Genomic DNA, 21,198 nt, shown 5'->3' with positions numbered 1-21,198 from the left:
TTAGCGTTGCTAGTATGATTCTTAAACTCTGGAATAAATAGATCATGGAACTGTACTTCACCAGAGTAACAGGAATGTCTGAGATTAAAAAACAACAGCACAACACAATGATTTCTAATACAGTGATTTCCAAGTAGTAAGCCGTATCTCTGTAATACAGAGTAAGTTGTAAAAACTTTTAATTCCTATAATTTTAGTTTTAATAATTTTAATTTTAAAGTAATTACTAGTACGTAACTGCTTGTGGGTCTGTACCTAATCATAGAACAACAGAATCATAAAATGGTTGAGGTTGGAAGGGACCTCTGGAGATCATCTAGTTCAAGCCCTAATCCAAACAAAACTTTAGATGAGCATTTTTTTTTTAATTAAGATATGCATTTAATTGGGGTTAGCCTTGTCTGGAAAGGATTCAGACTGCTAGTAATTAAGGCCTTGAAACAGTGTTCTGTTATAACATTCTGACCACTCTGCTCTTGAACAGTTTAGCATCCCCTGCAATAGCAAAGAACTTCTAACTTCTTTTTGTGGGAACACAAAAGAAAAGAGAAAAAGATGCCAAAATCATTAAGTGATTAAAGGAGGTTTTAAAAAAATTCCCTATTTTCTCCATTATTCCTCAAAAAAAGGAAGCAGAAGGAGCACATCAAGAACGTAACATTGATACCATGAAATTACTTGGAATAAAAGTTAAATCGAACTGAGGAGTTTTATTACATTTTAATAATGAATTAATTTCACTTTTGAAATGCTATTTTGTTTGTCCTGGAACTATTCAGAAAATCTGAGAAGTTTGCCTTACAGTTTCATCTGAAAAATATTTCTGAGGCTAAACTGACAAAACAGAATTTATCAGTCTTTCACAGCTGTACTGCTAATTCTCTTAATTTTAATAAATGCCTGCAAACCAAAAAGAAATCTGCTCCAGGTCAAATGAAACCTTTGACCTGCAATGAAATCCTTCAGTTTCTCATTTTAGCTGGGAGAAAAAAAGAATACGTCAGTTTTTCATTTTATCTGGCCGGAAAAAAAATTATCACAAGTTGATCCAAACAAATTCCCAGTACCCATTGCCCCAGTTTTTTAATTTCATGGCCCAATGAAAGATGATTATTCATTCAGACACACTTGAGAATGATTCCCATATTGCTAGAATCGCTGGTCTTCTTTCATGGTTATATCTTCGCACCCTTAAAGCTAATGCTGCCTAATTCCAGTGCACATGAATTATTTGCAGTGCAAAGTATGACTATCCTTTTTCAGATTAAAAATCTAGCCGCTGCAGGGAAGAAGAGACTGTAAGAACATCAAAGTGTGGAGCATATATTTGAGCTTGATAATTTAAGTGCATCTACAACTGACTGTTAGTTTGGCTACTTACCATAAACCACAGGTGTCTCCACAGTGTGGTATTATTTGCTCTTTTCTAAGAAAACAGGAGTTTCTGCTCAGTAAGGGCAGGCCCCCAGGACGTTCTAGAGTTTCTGCTAAAGTTCAAAGCAGGGTATGAAAGCACTGACTATCCATCAGGACATGAACTGCTCTTACATTCACTCTCTCTTGGGTGGCACAAATATTTGTACAGCTTTCAGCACATTTAATTTAAATTAATTCCCACAGAAGTTAAGTAACTATGTTTTCCTGGAAATCTATCTAGGCAGAGGATGACCTTGTTTTTACTCAGGGTTCGTCTCATGTGTCTCCATGCAATTAAAACTACTTCTCAACTCACTCTCTTTTTTGAGTTATCTCCCTACCTAGATACACTGACTTTCTACATTGCTTTTGGCTATTATATAAACTACTTTAGTCTGAAATTTTTTTGATATCAAGTTGGTGCAAAATTGTACAAAAATTAATGGATTATTGCATGCAGAGGTGATTGAGTTAAAGCAGACTGGAAGCAGTCTAGAATACAGAGATTGGGAATTCAGTTATTAACACCTAACCCAGATAATTTAAAGTTAGCTCAGAACTTTTACACCACTCCGCTGACAGCAGTATATCTAAGGCAATTATTTGATAAATACTGTTTTGGACCACTGATGATCTACTAACAACTGACTGGTCATGTGCTGTTGACTGGTTTCTAGTTGTTCCATCTTATGCAGACAGCAAAAATACATAAATATTTATTAATAGTACTTTTTCCATACAAGCATTAATTATATTTGCCACTGGGACAATATACAGCCATGACTGGATGGAGAAATGACCTTTGCAATCACGAGATTATTCTGGCAATGCATATACATTTTGTGTTTTGCTTTAAAGATTGTAGTTTAGAAAGCTGATGTTTTATAATTTGCCACACATAAACATTTCAGTAATGTACATATAAACATTTATGTAATGTAAACCATTATTGACAAATCATATTGACTGTAGTTGCCTTACTGTTACACACAGGACACTGTATCTTAGTTTCATGTGTAAATTGACAGAAATGAGGAGTGTCTATTTTTGTGAAATATCTCACCTGATTGGGAGATCTGGGTGTTATTACACAGCGTATCTGACTTGTCCGTACAGATTTCTATCACAAATCCAACACCAATGGCACAATGAGACTTTTTATATTTAAGCTTACTTTATAGGTAAAGTGCCCAGTGCAGACTGCCAGAGAAATTTTCACAGAAATTACAAACTAAGGTACTTCTCAAGAATGGGACAGGGTTTTGGTCCCTCTTATCTACCTTTTGTCAGCATTTTTGAATATTTTTCAAAACATAATACTTTCAAGTTAAAGTGGGTACTGCAGGGACCCTAACACCAGTTAATGTTAGATGCCTCATTTAGTTTTAGAGATGATATTCCTAGTCTCCTTCCAGTGTCCGTGGAGACGAGAGGGTATACCTAAGTTCATGTAGAGGACAATTTAGTGCTATGAATTGCCCTTTGGGGGAACTTGTCTCTCTCACGCAGTTACGTAGAGAGCCATCAAGATTGGCTTGTGAACTTAACACACCAGAACAGAACTAATTATTTGGCAAGGTTTCTGCATTTCCCATTTAGGAAGTTCATTTGATAAACTGCATGGTGAGCCAGCAAATGACAACTGTTTAAACTGCTTCAAACTGTTTTCTCTAGTGATTTTCATCTTGCCAAACAATTAATGTGGTTTGAAGTTTTTCTACGCTCAACTATGTGTATGTAGTTCTGCTTAATTCTGGAGAAGATCAAAATATTAGCACAGAAGGAAGAGAAAATACTAAAAAAAGGAGTCTCTAGGATTCTCTCCTAAATTCTCCTGGGAATAGTCTGGGAGGAAGTATGGGCCAGGAGCCATTCTCAAATTATAGTTTGGATGGGACAATTCTCTTTTGGAGGATGAGAGATTTAAGTAGTGTAAAGTAAAGTAATAATTTTGTTACACTATACTGTTACTTCTTTAAATAGTTACAACTAATTCAACAGTATAGTGTTTCAAGAGTACGCCCATATGAGTGGCCTCAAAACTAGAGAATAGGTGACAGCAATTTTAAGTTTATTAATACAGATATGTCCTCAAAGTACCCGTGTGAACAATACTTCTGACCGTATAGCTCAAAAACTACTTTACAAACTTCTGTTTTCATTTTTGGTAATGTGTGTATTTAAAACTCATTCCATCCAAGTGTCACCTTATGGTTGAATACAGAAGTTTGTGTGTTGAGTTTTGGCCCAAGCACCATTTTATTACCCCAGTTTCAGCTTACTGGAATGAGAACTTCATGATGAAAATTATTATTAAATTATTAGGCCTTCATTTCAGTACAGTTACAAGTCCAGACTTTCTTTTTCCTAGCTACCTCCTCAATACAGTATCATTTTACAGTAAAATGAGGAAGCGTATGGTATTTTAAATTTTAAAATGCCTAAAGTAATGTCTTAAGTAATAGTTGTAAGTCCTAATACACTGTGCAAGGCAACTTTTCCCAGACTAACATGCAGACATAAATTAGTACCATATTGTACACATGTTGTATGAAGATAATATCCTGCCAAGTAGGAAAATGTCATCCTAAAATAGAAAGCCACATTTCCTCAGGATATTGATCTAGCTTAGCTGGGTTCTATAAAAGATAGAAAAGTGGATAATGTAAATTCAGCCATGAGAAGTTATTAAGTGAATTGACTGCTGGAGCTGTACATAATCCTCAGTCCCTACAGCACAAGAATCTCTCAGGTCAGATTGTTTTTATAGCTCTAATCAGCTAATGCAGCTCACTTTTGGGAAGGAGGAGCAACTCTGAAGTGATTAACTTGCTGTGGTGCCTGTATAATGTATTTTTGCACAATTATTTGCTTACTTGCTTCCCAAAGTCATAATACAAAATGCTTGAACTCCACAATTCCCTTAGAACATTTCCGTAATGACTTTATGTCTAGTCATAGTGCTCTAGCAGTAATTTCTACTATGGAGGGGTTTGTTTTCAAGTTCATGGTGTTTTAATATCTAAAAGGTTTAATGAATGACTTAACACATGTGAAACAAGATATGACTAACAACGTTTCAACATTACATTAATGGTTAGACATTTACATGCTTTAGCCTGGATCCAGCTATACAAGAAAAGAGCAACAGTAGCCTCAGTAGAAGTCTGTTCATCAACTGAAAACTGGCCACCTGCAATTTGTGGTGTCTACAAGACCAGAGAAGACAGTATCAATGCAGAGTAGCTACTGAATTAGTATACAGTTAAGAACAAAAATCTCAACTCCACTTTGAGGACACACACCTTCATTCTTATGGCCCCCAGAAAGATCCTTAAATTTTAAGACAAGACATTAGGAAATGAAGTACATCATCTCTGCCTCATAACTGATGTCAATAATGTGCAAAATCTCCTGAATTGGTGCATCTTTAAAGGAGTACAGAGAGCATTACCACAGCTGAGGAGCTGGTAAGTAAAAAGGATGAGAGCATAATCACATATACTTTTATACAATCAACCGTCCCATAAAACTCAAGTTCTTGGTCAGCAAAGCAGGTTTTGGAGAATGCAGTATTGACCTCATTTCTACAATAGAAGTGAGACAACATAAGCTGGGAAAGATAATTTTCAACCACTACTTCCCTTGCATGGCCCCACTCAAGAAAAGCCAGAATATGCCTTGAAAAGTAGTTATGCTAACTCTTCTTTTTTGTATCCTCCTATGATTCTACTAGATCTGATTTATTGCTTCCCCTTCTTCAGACTTATTTAGCTATTTTAGTACTGCCTCGGATCACTTTCCAGGGCTCACTGCTTTTTATATACTCCAGTACAAAAATGTAGTGTGTGATACAATCACATAAATTAGAAGAGTAATAACAATATGTTGTTCCTTCTTTGGATACTACCTTGAATGAAAGAGAGGTTTAAAAATTCTTAAACTCTTAGAAGCAAAGTCATAGAATGCATAGGAGATATAGACTAAGGAAATACAAATTCTAATCACTGCTTACATAACTGTTTTAACTAATTAGCAGAACATTATAACGTGAAGAGAGAAATAACTCATCCCTGAAAAAGAGATGTTTAAAAGGATTTTCCTATGATGTAATCTCAAGATACTTTTTTCTTTCTGATCAGTGTAAAATGGATGAGAAGCAAATATAATAGTTTGTGCTTTGATGTCATGTCAAATTAACTGCATTTCTTTGCAAAGTGTGCCTCCAGACAACTTATCTGACTTGCCAGTGTAAATGGACAATGCAAAGCAGCACTAAGACCTAGTACAAAAACACTGTGTTTTCGTTTAAAAAAAAAAAAAAGAACATAAGAACATTTGATAGTGCAACTGAGGTTAGAGAGAAAACATTATGTCTTCTGGATTTTCCCATACATAACATTTTTCAGGGACAATTCAAACTTAAATAACAATGGTAGAGGGCAGGACACAGAGTGGGCTGCCACCCAACCGGACTTGCTGTCCCAAACAAGACTCTTATTTATTGCTAGATCTTCATGTGATAAAGGCTTTAATTTGTGTTTAGGATGAATAAAGACCATGAAATAGAAAGACACCTCCATCAGTTCAGGAGTACCCAGGCTACAGGTTGGTTGAGGTTAGGAAAGTATGTGATGAAGTATCACTATACCCTTGCCTGCTTCTTACACTCTTCCCTTGGCATTTGGTGTTGGCCACTGTGATTAAACAGGCTACTGGGCTGGATGGACTTTCTTCCAGTACAGTTTACATATTGCTATATTCTCAAACTTTGTCTTTTCCTCAGAAAGATACTAAAGGTTTATGATCCTATGTCAAGCACTGGAAGTATAAACTTTTCTTTCAGTGCCTTATGATCATAACAGTAGCAATTTATTCAGAAGGTAATATATTACCAGATCTCTCAGTTTTCCCTGAAGAGCCAAATAAAACTACTTGGCAAGAGTAGTTCTAAACCTGAATCTGTGATCTCCCTCTCAGGACAAATTCCTCTTCTCAGATCTGCAGTGTAAATCTTGTTTGCAGTTTACTGCTTTTTTTGCACATTGTACTCCCGTTTCTCTCAGTATTGCAGGTGAAAGTTGTTCCTCAGAGGCACTGCAGAATACCTCATACAGAGTCACTGAACAGAATACCTAATACATATCCAGATCAAAGATTTGTAATAAAATAGCTGATATATGTTAGAATAGACAATACAGATTGAGACCAAATGGGATAATTTTTGCCTTAGTTATTTCAAAATACAAAAGATCCCCCATTTAAATGGCCCATACCTTTCCGGCAACATTATACTTCATTTTCTTCCTACCCATCCAGATGAGAATTAGGCCACATGCAAGTATACATACACACTCTTCCTAGATACAATCCCCTCGTGAACACCACTATTTCCTTTTCTCCTCCCTAAAACCAAGAACTCAGTGGGATCACATGGCATTTTCACACCAATTGTTAACAACATAATTGTCTCTGAAGCTTGTCCCTGTGGAGAGTTGGCACAAAAACTGACAAGGAATAAATAAATAACTAAGTTAATTAATTAATTAATAAAGAGAACCTATTGGAAGCCCTCATAGAGCTTACAATGACAAATAACCCTACGGACAGCTCTAATAACCGTGGGAAGTTTGAGGACCTCACTGAACATACTGTGTACTTGTCGTTGGAGCTACCTTAAGGGGCGCTTTTATCTTTGCTCTTAATGGGATGCTGAGTGCTGTCCCAAGCAGATGTACTTATCAGGGCAGCTCAAGTCACTGGCTATTCATGCTTTTGTTTGGTTCACGTAGTCAGGATAATAAAGCACACCAATTACAAAATGTCTGCTTAATTTCTGTTGTCATATAGCTGGGATTTCTATTTAAGTTGCTTTGTATAAAAAGAAAAGAAGAAAAGATTTAAGGCCTTTGGGGCAATATTCAGACTTTTTTCTTTGAAATTCCAATTTTTCACATAAAACATATGTATGTACTTCTAGTAGAATGGTTAAGAACTTTTTGCTGCAATGTTGAAATTTTTCTTATGGTCCCAGATTGCCCAAAGCACATACAGTCAACTAAAATGTGTACATAAATCGATGATACTGATTATACACTTTTACCAACACAGCTAATGAATAAAATTTAGTTTTAGTGTCCCTTCTATTACTCATTCATTTGGTATTCATTATTTTAACACTGACCATAATGATACCTATTAGGTTTTACAATGGATGTCATTTATCCTTCCATAAGACTTCCATCATAATTCAGCATAGACAGTAATACACTCATTATGATGTATCTTTTCATTAATAATGTGGATTTGTTTCCACATTATCCAATATAATATCTGCTGTATTCAAGCATTAATTAAAATCCACTTATTTTAAAGTGGTAGTCACTACCTGCCTAGAGCAAAATAAATCCTGCTCTGTAACAGAAGTTTAAATCCACCATATTCTTCAGGAAAAGTGATCACACTTCAGTAAACAACCGGTGTTTCCAGTGCTTTATGAAATGCTGCATCAGTAGCATACATGCTGTAGTATTTATGAAAACTGGGCCTTCCCAAACTAGAAAACAGCACACTTCTGACAGGCAAGAAACTCTGGAGCATCATTTTCAAAGACATGGTTGACTATAGTCACTTTACACCTATTTCTGCTGAGGTTCTCCTCTCTGCCTCTGAGCACCACAGAACACTCTCAGGTACCTAAACAGAGAATCTGATAGATGGCTTTTCAGCTCTCTGAAGATTTTGGCATTTGAATACAAAACTAAATCTGTGCTGTAAAAATGTCAGAAGGACTTTAATAGGTCAGATCAAAATCTGTTTAGGCTAATGTTCTCTCTCCAAACATAAGAAAAATTTCATTATGTTACTAAGTAAATAATTTGTCATATTCAACTCAAAAATCCCTGGATATATTCAAACTGCCCAAAATTTCTGTATTTTAAAAATACAGTCTTTTGCTTTGTTACAGAGCAGAACATAGCTACATGTTCTGCATACCCATTATGCAGAACTGAACATAACAATAAAACATGCAAAATACATACAGAAAACTTACATAACAATTTATGTAAGTTTTCCTGAGTTAAAAACACTAGGACTCTTTGGAAGACAGCAGAAAAATTCTTTCTTATAGATTTACTGTAAGTATTTACTTTAGCTGCATCCATGAAAAAAATGAGATTTGCTTGTGGTAATACGTTTCATTTTCTAAAAAGAATCTTAGCCATCCAAAACACTGAAAGACAGTTTGAAAGACTATCGTATAAAAATCTTGAGTGAGGGAAGCAAAAGCACTTACCTTCTGGAACACATAATATGTGATCAAAAAAAGTTAATACTCTGTACAATGCATCTATAGCTGATAGCCCAGAATTATCTTACGTCTCAAAAGCAAATATAGAAAACACTTCACAGTACTGGAAAGAAGGTAGACAAAGAAGCTAAATAATGGTTTACAGGAAAAGTAGCTAAGTTTTTCATGTTTCCCTAGTGTAAAACTCTCAACGGCTATGAGCCAAGCATATAGACAGTAGAGTGAAAGTATACTAGAATCAGTAAAAATATATATAAACAAATATAATTTAAGGGGAAACCTGCTGCTTTCATTGTTTTAAATAATGCATGTGAACTTAATCAGAATTTGTTTATTTTTTTCACAAAAACTTGCATTGAAAATTTGGAAGCTTTTTTCTTATTTAATTTTACTTTTGTCTGTGACTTTCAGAAAAACATTAGATTTGCAACTCTGAAAATTGTACTTAGAACTGTGTTTTGTCACACATTTTAATACAGGTTACATAGTTTGATGAGACCACCACTAAACAGTGTATGCACTTGTATTTAATTCAGAGCTGGGGACAGTCAGAATATACTCTGAGTTTTGGAGAGCTCTTTTGACTCTAGCAAATCTTTCAGGTATCATTTATCCCCTGGAATATCTCAGGCAGAGGGATGTTTTGTTTCATGGAGCTCTGGGAAGGCTTGGTCATGAGTCCAATGATTTACTGATAAGGTCATCTACTTGATCATATTCATGGTGGGAATAAGAGATTTTGAGTTGCTGTATTTGTTACCAAATGGTAAAACTTTTTTACTACTGCTAGCCCCTTTTCAATAACAAAGGGAGAAAACAGGAGTGACAGATCTGCAAAGGCACACTGCAGTAGCTCAGAAAATCTCCACTAACGCCAGATGGGCTCAGAAGCTTTGATCTGGCAATGCCACTGTCCAAAATCTGAAACAAAGTGTGTCACTGCAAATTTTCTAGTAGAAAACTTGAAAATGTTGGGTGGAAAAAGCCAAACCAGTATTTTAATGAATTGTCAGCTAGCTTTAATATAAAAGCTTGAGGTTTGTTTAAGAAAGGTTGCCTTCCTATATTGAAGTTTCTAAGTTTTTTTAATCTCATGCGGCTAGTTTTATTCTGTTGTGCCATACATTCATATTTTTGTTCAACAGGTGAGACAAATGTATGAAGCCAATTGTATTCTAACATAGGTACGTGTATCATATATTTGACATAAAACAAAAGACACGGTACAGTGACAAAACTGCATCTACCTAAACTGAACTAATACATCATCTATGAAAGAGAGGGATAATTTACCAGACTGCACATCGCATGAAATGCATCTCAGCAACAAAACTGTAGAAAGTTCTTTCTCAAAAGGACTTTTCATCACAGCAGACTAAACAGAATTAGCTCACATATCTAAGTAATAAGACACAGCTGACCAAACAACGTATCTATTTATTTGATTAGCTTTAAAGGCATCTGTTGTTACAAATCTACTTTTTAGGTTAAAAAATGCTGTTTCAGTCCACCAGTTCTATTAGTTTAGACTAGGTTTATTAAGTTAGGAAATCTTGTTTCCATAGCTAATGACAACAGAATACTGATCTACTAGTTTTCTTTTTTGTTTTACCTTTTTTTTACTTTTCCATCTGTTTTTTTTAACTTGCCAAACATTTAAAATGACTAGATATATGTATAGCTCTGTATTGTTGCATTTAATTTGAAATATTTACGAAGAAAAAGTTCCTCTATAATATGACAAACTTTGATCATCTGAGCTTCAAAAAAACTTCAAAGTAAATGAAATGCTGTGCTATGGTTTTCTGGAGCATGGAAGATACAATATTGATGGAAAATTATGGATTACTATTCACTGTATTTATATCCATTAATATTGCTGCCAATGTGCTATCCAGCTCACGGCAAAGCAAACTTGGAATTGTATGAGTTTTGCCGTATTAACGGCACAGTAAAGTCCGCGCTGCAGCGAGGCACGGCTCACCAGGACACGCTGCTGGAAACCTTCTGGTAGGAAGCATCGATGTAAGAGAGGCAAGGATAGAGATGGGATTGCTGTGCTGCCCGGCTAGTTGCATAATGTGAAATATTTCATTCACGGGAGTACTGGCTCTGGGCCACACTGTAGCTATCTTACGGATAACTGGGATACGGGTTAGGAATGTATAAAGCCATTTCTCTTATGCAATTTAATTTTAAAAATTGAGTCATAACCAAAACGTTCTTTCAGGACAGTAAATTGTATCTCTGGCACTGTTATTTTTAATTAATAAAATACAGCAAAATCTTTAACTTGGGGGGGGACACGACACGGACGTGTGAGTAATGACACCAAAAAAGCCCAGAAGAAAATTGACACAGAAAGTTGTCAAAACAATGGCCTTCACCGTGGAAAATTTTCCTGTTTCCAAAAAGAGTTAAACTAACCAAAGAACTGGTCTAGAAATGTTCTAAGTATTTAATAATATTTGATACTTAAAGGCTTCTAAAGCTTATAATAAAATAATGAAAAATATTGGTAATGTTATAGTTCCTCTATCTTGCTCATTTTTCTGTGGAAATTACCTCTGGAAAACAAATTGATAGGGCTAAGAGGGCCAAACAAATAAAACACACTCTTCAATTACAAAAAAAACAATTCTCCTTTATCACAATACAGAGTACCTCTGAGACTGAAAAGACATGTAGATACCAATCAGAAATTCATCCAGCCATCTCAGGAGACAGGGGTGGTAATGCACATATTGTGAGAAACGTTGGGTACTTCTAGCGAAAAACGGAATGTTCAGGCAGGCCCATTTAAAAAAAAAAACAAAACAAAAAAAAACCCACAAACCAAAAAACCACAAAACAACCTCACCAAAAATAAGTGCAAATATATTCATGTGGGTAAAACAATCATCTGTGTCTACTCATGCATGCTATCTGCTCTCATTGCTGTCGCTCCTGTCAATCTGAAGTTGATAGGTAATGGCCCTATGATTCAGGGAAACTGCTGAAGTGTGTACTCAGGCTTCAGTTTGAGAGATGGGTTCATTTATCATCATAATAAGCTATTACCATTGATAGGTCACAACTCATTGAAGAGACAGTCAGTCTAATTGGCTCAATTCAGTTAGCTCTGGATGTGCCTCAAGGAGATGAGCAGTGCTTTGCAGGTAATATTCAATCACCCAACAAACCACTTGTTTAATAATTCATCACAGTTCAGATTAGGGATCTAGCACATGATTATCCCTTCAATATGGCAAATATCTGCTCTTAACCCTTTTGTCTCTTGGGTCCAGGAAGACAAAGGTAAATTCATTCTGTAGTTAGGGTAACACTTACTTCTAGAAACTTACTGAATATTTAAAATTTCCACTGAGGTTTGCTTTCAAAAGAAATTTGTTGTAGTCAGCGAGAGTATCTCTCTGGAAAATAAAATCTTTGCTCCCATCATTCTTTCCTGCTAAAGATCAGCTTACAGTACGTAAACTTAGTAGGAACGTAAAGCTTATTTTGCTTTCTAGAGATATCACGAAGCAGTATGGGTCCATTCAGAAATCTTTAGCAATCAGGTGACGATAGAGTAGATGAGACAGAGAAAATAGTGTACGTGAGACACAGGACCTACAGGATTTAAAAGAAGCTTCATATTCTGTTCAGATATTAGATCGAAGCATGAGTCATTCACAATATAAAAATGTTTAGGATAATGACTCTCTGAAAAGACAAGTTAAAACTAAACCACTAATTCAAGCTTCTGATCACTCACTGCATTGTCAAAGGCGTTAAGGTTCTGTTTCTTCCGTCACTCTCAACGGTGTGCTGTGGTGGGCTGACCTTGGCCAGCAGCCAGACACCCACCTACCTCTCACTCACTCCTCTCTCATATGGGATGGAGAGAAAATAGAAAGGAGGTGAAAAGACTTATGGATCATTGGGAAAGGTTGGAGAGAGGATGCCTTGATGCTGTGCAAGCTCAGTTCAGTAACAGCCAAAAGACTGGTTTGTTACCGACACTGTTTTGGTGACAAATGCAACGCACAGCACCGCACAGGCTGCTATGAAGAAAGTTAATTCCAGCCCAGCCAGAGCCGGTATAGATGTTAAAATATTACGTTCATAACAGATATCTCATGGTCTGCCTTTCTCCATCTTTTTCTTATTAAACCGAAATTTACAAAAGTGATAATTTTGATACTTACTTTTTGGATCACTGACTGGAACTTTAGTAAGTGTGGAATATGACCCTCTAAAAATTAGAATTTGTAAGGCACTCAACATAATAGCCCCACCATTCATCAATCATTTATGAAAAAGTCAAGAATATATAGAGTTTACAAAATTACTCATTCAATTTTTATTATCATTAGTTCTTTATAATTTATCCATCTTGTAGAGAAGCTGCAGACTGTCAGATGCTACCGAGCATCCTCAGTGGCACCATGCAGTTTTATTAATAAGTTATAAACTCAACAATTTCAATTACATTCTACTTCAAGCTTGTGTAATTAATTTAAATTTGAAGTAAATTGGGGGTGGGGATGGTGGGGGTGGTGGTAAATCAAACCGAAATGGTAACTCAATTATTCATAAAGGGAAATCTGGAAACTGAAAGGAACTCTACCTCTTTGTGGCTCTCATATTTTGAGAATGACCTTTCAGTAGCTCTTATTTATATCCTTTTGGTGATGGGCATAGATTCCTTCATCACACTCCTGTGTAACCCAGTATCAACTAGATGCCTGGACTATAAATTCTGTCTGATTAATACAAGTGGGTAAGTTGAGTATAAATCCATTAAACCCGTTACTCTCAGGCAACCTGTGATCAGCAAGGAACTCCAAACATAATTTTCAAAGCAAACACTTATTTGCTGAAGAAGCACTTAGCATGCAAAGGCATACAAGAGGAACAAATCCCCATGTATCCTCCCTTTCATAAACTTCAGATTTCCTTCGCAGCCTTAAGTAACCACTGTTCAATTTAGCTATCTCTAGCTTAGAGATCACCATCACCACGCTTCTTGGTATGTTGATTAGCCCTCAGTACAAATCACCAGGTTCTTTGTTTTCTTTTTCTTCTGCTTTGTTGGATCCTTCAGTATTTCAGTATTTGGGATCAGAGATAAGAAGAGTAAAACTTTTCAATCTGGCAAGCGTATTCCCCAATTTACTTTCTTCTTCATTATCTTCTAACACCCCCCAGTATTCTCTCTCTAGCATTCACATCCCTTCTTTTCTGAAACTACTTTATTTCCCGCTTGTTTCTCCATTTTTCAACTGCCACTATTGATTAAAACCCTTGCCTTCAAGGCAGACTTGGGTAAGCAGGTAATGCTAAGGACACTTCAGATTTATGAAATAATTTCACCAACAATAAATTTCCTCTTTTCTCTACAGTAGTATAAGATGATTTTAGCACAAAGAAATTAAATGAATCATGGGATATATGACCTACCGCAGTCAGTCAACTCAGCTAGCCACATTCTGAGCCCTGTTTCAACTCATTTCCAAGGTGCAAAAAGCCCGTAACGGTCTATTGAGAATCCTTAGTTTTCCTTGCAATCATAATAATAGCTGTACCTGAACTGTCCCAATCGGCTCTCCAAACATGATTAAAGGCATTAATGAGGAACAAAGCGCACAAAATTTACTTCCATCTTGGCGTTTCTTTACAGTCACGGGTAGCTGAACCCTAAATAGGCCAGTCCTGATATTGTTTCAATTTCTACTGGGGATCAAGCAAAATTTGGCTAGCCACAGCTGTGAAGGAATGCAGAGACCTACCCCTGTCTCATTTTGTGGTGCCACGCTGAGAGAATATTTCAGCAAAGATAAAGAATCTAAACCCAATCACGTATACAAATTAAGAAAACTTAAAGAAAGCATCAGTCAGCTGTGGTTCAAACCTTTAAAATGTTTGCTCTTCACTCATATTCCTGCTATGTTTGTCTCATCCTTTATTTATTTGAATTTGTCTATTATCTCAATTTTTAGAAGATGTAGTGAAGTAAGTGCTAATAAAATAAACATTTGGTATAAGTTGAAGACACCTTCATACTGTTGACTGAGTCTGATTACCATGGTGACTTAATTTCAGTCAAGGCAATTCAAATTGTGATTTTTTTTAAAAAAACTTACATTATTTATATTAGTTTAAGGTTTACTTATTAAAAAACAAAATTAAAAACATATCAATAAACTAAAACAGCTTTTTATCAGAAGAATGCATCCAAATATGGAAGACAAAAGATACTGAAGTAGCTGTCTTCACAAAAGATATCTTCATTCAGGTTCAAAAGAATCATTTTAATTTTCTGCCATGTGTTGGCTGTTAACACTAGTTAAAAAATCAGATGATCTGCAGCAGCTGTAACTTCAGGGGTGTTACATTGAATGGAGATTTCTTGCATACTACGTGCTACTAATGCCTATTACTGTTTCTTTTACAAATATGGATAACATGCATATAACTTAACTATTTCATCAGTAAATGTCTGTACAAAATTGTTTCTGATATGTTATGCCTTATACTTGAGGATCACATTCCTTACTCCACCCCCAGTTTTCTTTGGAAGCTTCAAGATGTTCTTTGTTACACATTCAAATCTGGGGCTGAAACTCATTTCTGTGCAGAGAGTACAAAAAAGGGCAAATATGCCATGAAGTACTGGATTTACCATTCCTGCAGAAAAATCTCTCACCCAGTTAGCAGATATTTCAAGCACTGTCATTATGTTACTAAATGGTGGCCTGCTTAGATTTGGACAATCCACCCGCATCGGGGAACCAAATCTTCTACATGAGGGCTTAAACTGTCCATCTAACCAGCTGAAAGAAAGAAGTATCTTATAAAGGTGCACAAAGGGAGATCACATGAGCCCACCTAAGTTCCACCGCTTCGCTTCCCTGACAATAAAAGCAATACAGACACATGCTCAAAAAAGTCAGTCTGATGGCTAAAATTTAAGACACAATTGAGTGTTGGCACTATGTAGGCTAGGTCACTCACTGCTTTTCATGAGGCCAACGAATTTCAAAATAAACTGATGGTAGAAAAAAGTAGCTTTCAACAACAATTTATTTGCATCTCATCCATTTATACAAAAGGGTGTTAAGTCAGACTGTTCTCCTTTTTAAGGCAGGCAGTAAAAGCAAGAAAAAGAGTTGTGGATCTATCTAACTCTATCATGTCCTACGAACAAGAAAGTCTTGAGATCTGAAACCATGACAATACTAGGTGAAGCTTTCTGGGTTTAGATACTTTAATAATTTAGGACAATTGATCCTGGCATTTCTGTTCCAGCTGATTATTGTATTATTTACGCTTCTTTATGTTTTGGGTTTCAACTCCCTCCCTCCCCTCTGGGAGCTGTAGACTGCAATTTGCTTTGCATTATTCTGCCTTTTGCATCAGAAATTGCCTAAGAAATGAAAACAAATGGAAGGAAATAAACATAAAAGCCACAAGGACCTAGCTTATGATTATTTTATAATTCAATATTTAATCCTCTGAGGTATTCTGGGCAGTCTGCAATAGATAATATGTCACAAAACAAACTGCTCACTCCATCCCAATCTCTAGCTTTCCACAGTAGAGTACTTTTAAAGACCGATAGATTTTTAAAGTTTGTACGTATTGACTACAGGCTTATTACAGTGTCTTCATTGCTGGACTCAAAGAAACATTGACTTCTGTAAGTAAGCAAATAGGTTACACAGCTAATTATAAAAGAACAGGCAAAATAAATGAAGCGACAGTGTTTAGTCAAACAAGTCCCCTTCCTGTTCTGTATGCACTGACTCTGCACAAAACTTTCAGCTGTTGTCTTGGTTTTAACTAGAGGTCAGAGAAAGAACAGTGTATCCCCATATGGCTGCTTAAGTCTATGGAGTTGACAAACATCACGTGCTAGATTTTTTCCAAGAGATAACAAAGCCTTTTATTCAAGCATCTTTTGCTTTAATTTTCAACACACTCTGACTTCATGACGGACCAAATTACATTAACTTTACTTACACTGGATGGGATCATGCTGTATAACTAGTTCAAATGACTCCTATAAAACAACACTTGATGCAAGAAACTTCTTAATTTGAGTAAAATCTGCCAGTAAGCAAATAGTGGTTTTGAGTAGAGGTGTTTTAGGCCTTCTATTAAGTTGCTTGCAGTCTGAATAATGGCAGCATTAATATCTGCTCAAAACCCCGATAGAGGAGTTAGAGCGGAAGCATTACGTATTTTCTGTATGACTGCTGGGTGTTGAGAACTAACAATGTTCACAGACCTGGATTCTAGGACAGCCTCCACCTAAAGGCTGAACTAACCTGTGACTGCTGACCAAGGGCAAGGTCCTAACCATCTGAAAGAAGCAGGGTAAATCTCCACCTTCATGGTTAAAGCTGGCCCTTAGCAGAGAAAGGAACATAAAATTTGCAGCAGTAGAGAGAAAATAAAGCAGAGAGACTTCCTCTAACTAAAGATAGATGTTTCCTCATGGAATCTCAAGTGGTCTCAGATGCCCCTCGTGTGTGTGTCATGGGGGACATCATATGTTTATTTAGATATGCTCCATATCATGTTTTCTTTTGGCTAATCATAAATGGCTTCTACTCAGCAAACAAATTATCAAATCGCTTTTTGCCAGTGTGTCAACAGAAAAGAGGCAGAGTATATACATAATGTCAGACTTAAACATTGTGGACACCTAACCCTTCCACACTGACTTTAAAGAAACAAGTGTTTCATGTCATCCTGCTGAGTTTGCTATCTAATTTTTAAATAATTTTATACTTTCCTTTCAGTACTCTGATCAAACATTATCAGAATGCAACTCATAACAATTTCAAACAAATTTATAAAATATTTTACCATGGACACAAGTTTAAAATAAATTTATAGATTCGTTGTCAAAACAAATTAAGAAACTGCTGACAAAAACCAAATGGGGTTTTCAAATACCTAAAATGTAATTAGAGTTGATAGAATAAGACACTTTTTCAGTAACTAGAAGCTCTAACAGACCACAAGTCCTCATGATTGCTGCAATCCTTAGTTCAGTAGGCTATGATAAGGTAGGCAGGCAAGAAGATAAACTGTTTTATGATACCTACTAAAACCTTAACAGTTGCCATTTTAAATCTCTTCTCCCAAATTGTCCACTAGATATTTTATTTCTAGAAATTAAATTTCTTCAGATTATTCCCAAATGTATTCTGCATCAAAAACAGTGTTCAAATTTTCAGTTCAAACACATATTACATAGTTAGGTAAAATATCTGGCTTTTAAAAAAAAATTATCTGCTTTTGTACACCAAAGTTTTAAGTTTTGGTAGCAGCATATATATTTGGAAGACTAAAAGGATATGGTTATGTTAAAGTAACTTGCTCATGTTCTTGTCCCAGTCTGACATAAACAAGAATCCCATACCATCTATGGCCTCGTGTTATTTATAATGTCTCCTTAAAGACACAGTCAAAGACCAGTATCACATAGCCTAGTGTCACCCAGATTTAGACAAAAAGGAAAAAGCTAAAGGCTGCACGCTCAGGAACATCCTATTTATAACACTTTTTCATCCAAAAGAAGCATTTGGAGATGGATGTAAAACAAGCAGATAGCACACATATGGCAATCAACATTGTGGAGGCATATACACAACATGCCAACTTTATATTAAAAGAATTATTTTAAATAAGGTTTTTGAGCTATATTTGAAAACTAGGAAATGCAGGATGGTTCCTACCTTTTTTTGCTCAATTTTATTTTGGGGAATAGTATTTAAAAGCAATAATGTTAACAATAAAAAAAGGAAAGGTAGTTTCTGTGACACAAGGTTTATAATGTACATCTTGATACAAGATTTCCTAAATAATTCTCTACATTTCCTAAGACAAAAATTCTTAAAGAAGCTTGCCTGCTCTGAGATACCAATTATTCTACTGTAACACAGCTAGCAATCACTCTCAAGAAAGGATGTTTTTATCTAGTTCCAGCTATTAGGTTTTATCCAGTTTCAGCTATTCAGAGAAATGTTTTATTGAGTTTACAAATAAGGACTCTCAATATTCTATTTCCATTTCCCTTCCCATAGCATAAATCATATGGCCTAAGCATGTCATTATGACTCTAATTTACGTGATGCAACATGACAGTTAAGATGTACTGTGGTAATTTGTGAGTGCTTTCAGTATTACTATAGTATCAAAAATTTATATGGTTCAGTTATTAAGGCAAATTGCTTCATTCATACAGAGATATCTGACAGTAACCACAAAGGACCTCCAAATTTCGCTGAAAAAATATCTTCCACGTTCAAATAATTTGTGCACATTCTTACCATTATTTTGCTCACTGAATAGAAGCAGGATGAAATGCTGTCTGGAAAAGTATCAGCTCGTATTTCAGGGTAAGTTCACCAGACATGGAAGATTATAGAAGAAACTCTCCCTTGCCCAGCTAAATGAGCCTGACTATCTTTAACAATTTATAGCCATGAACAGGATGCCCAATTCTTTGGAATGATGCTATTTAGTTTCAACATGCTCACTTACCTTCTGTCATGTTGATTTTCAGCCAGCAGGAAGAAAATAAATAAATAAGAGGCTGACTAGCCTGAAGAGACTACAGAAGAAAACGTGGTCAAGTGTATTAGTGTTAGCATTTCTGGTAAGTTTTAGCATAATCTGGTTTACAGTAAATGGAAAGCTGTTTAGTTTTCTTCACACTGAGGACTTATTCAGTCAGTTCTACTCTCTGGAGAAAAATGAGATTTTCATGAAGGTATCGTCTATGATAGCAGAAAGTCTAATGGTGAGAAGCCTGATAGTCAGACCACTAAAGCATCCAGGACTTTAGAAAGTAAATATTTGGTATTAACCTGCAGGGCATGAACATATGTGTAAGTGCACACATGGACACAGGCAGCCTTGGATAAATACATGCACTAGAACTGGCACAGAGCTCACAATAGTGTTTTCTGAGTTCTAGGGCAGAGAGCTCCACACACACAAGTTTCTTGCCAAACACTGAAGTTTTGTAACACACCCCCACAACATCTGATACACAACTTGCATCTCTGAAAAGCAGATGAAGGAACTGGTTTTCAAAGCTGAGGACAAGGTGGGAAGAGAACAGGACAAGCTGAACCACACACCAGCTAATTCATTCAAAAAACAACACTGCAAACTATATAGACTTCTTTAATACCTTACAGCAGAAGCCTGAAGAGGGCTCAGGGTCAAAGATACTTAGTCAATTTTCTCTACTTAATGTTTTGCTTCACAAGGATACTCCATATGCCTGATTCCTTTCAGCTTGTAATTTTGCTGGTCAAATAGCCATCCAACTTAGTCTTCCCTCAGTTCCCCTCCCCTTCAAAGCCTTAATTCTTTTCTCAATAAACCAAATTAGCGTTGAGGCAAGTACCATCTGCACTTACTTTGTTGCCCAAGTAAGAACTGGGTGCACTCCAATAATAAGTCTGTGGCAGTACTTTTCGCGCAGCCACATTGCTGATGCTAAACTGCTGATGCCCATCAAATCTCTTTTGCTTGGGGGTGACTCTGATGAGACCCAGTAAGTCAGTCAGATACCAGCCATTCATGTCTTCTATCTATAATGACAGAAAAAAATCCACCAAAACAATGAGAATCAGGACATCAGACATTTCAATAGTCACAGCCTCTCGCTCTTCCATGTTTAAAAAACTGATTAGATTTATATGATTAAGAGCAGTTTAGGAACAAAGGGGACAACAAAGTAATACCAGCAAAAATTTATCTTATTGTATGTGACTGGGAGTTATAACTTTTGGGTAGTTTGAATTAACTACAAGTATTTGCTTTCTCTGCTTCATATGGTCCAGAGCGAGCAGGAAATTCTATCGTACAAATATATGTGTAAGAATATCTCCAAATATTATACAAGCTTTCAATAAATAACATCAGTCACAGAGGGTACAGAAGAAGAGCTGACAAATGGATATACATTTTCTGATTGTGGTAGGCAGCATAATTTATAATAATTTGTAATCTAAAACCTTACAACATGTAAGTTCAAATATACTTTTTTTTAGAAAGCCAAAGCAAATCTGGAAAGCAGCAGAATTTTAATTTCTGAAATCCCATAACTAGAAATGAATCATTGGAGAAGAGCACACTGTTCATACAAGGATGGCTTCTGAAGCCTGGATACAAGCAGAACAATAAATTAGCTCAGCCATGGAATGGAAAATTTCCCAGATGCTGGCATGTAAATAAGCACACTAGGCATATATGATTTTATTTGCAGACTTCCAGCATACCAATACAGCCAAACCCAGGAGGTAGTAGAACCTGGAACATATTTCCCAAACTCAGTCTACAGACATGACTACGTAGCATACATCCGTTACAGTGGGATCAGTGTCTGAGCTTTGAGAACTAATTTAAAGTTTTGAGTGCATTTGCAGGCTAAAGACATTTTTCTACAGCACAAATAA

At 36.0% G+C, this 21,198-nt stretch overlaps 1 protein-coding gene across 1 annotated transcript in view; it reads right to left on the bottom strand.

The window, feature by feature from the left end:
* The window catches only part of LAMA2 (laminin, alpha 2), a 290,790-nt gene that overhangs the window by 194,429 nt on the left and 75,163 nt on the right, over positions 1-21,198 (bottom strand). The window contains exon 12 of the mRNA XM_009880193.1: positions 20,158-20,331. Coding sequence (XP_009878495.1) covers positions 20,158-20,331 — 174 coding nt within the window. The remainder of the gene's footprint in view (positions 1-20,157; positions 20,332-21,198) is intronic.

The sequence above is a fragment of the Charadrius vociferus genome, unplaced genomic scaffold (assembly GCF_000708025.1).
Source record: "Charadrius vociferus isolate BGI_N301 unplaced genomic scaffold, ASM70802v2 scaffold82, whole genome shotgun sequence".
Taxonomy (NCBI): domain Eukaryota; kingdom Metazoa; phylum Chordata; class Aves; order Charadriiformes; family Charadriidae; genus Charadrius; species Charadrius vociferus.
Note: the sequence above shows the minus strand (reverse complement) of the source record. Positions and strands in the feature narration are given on the sequence as shown.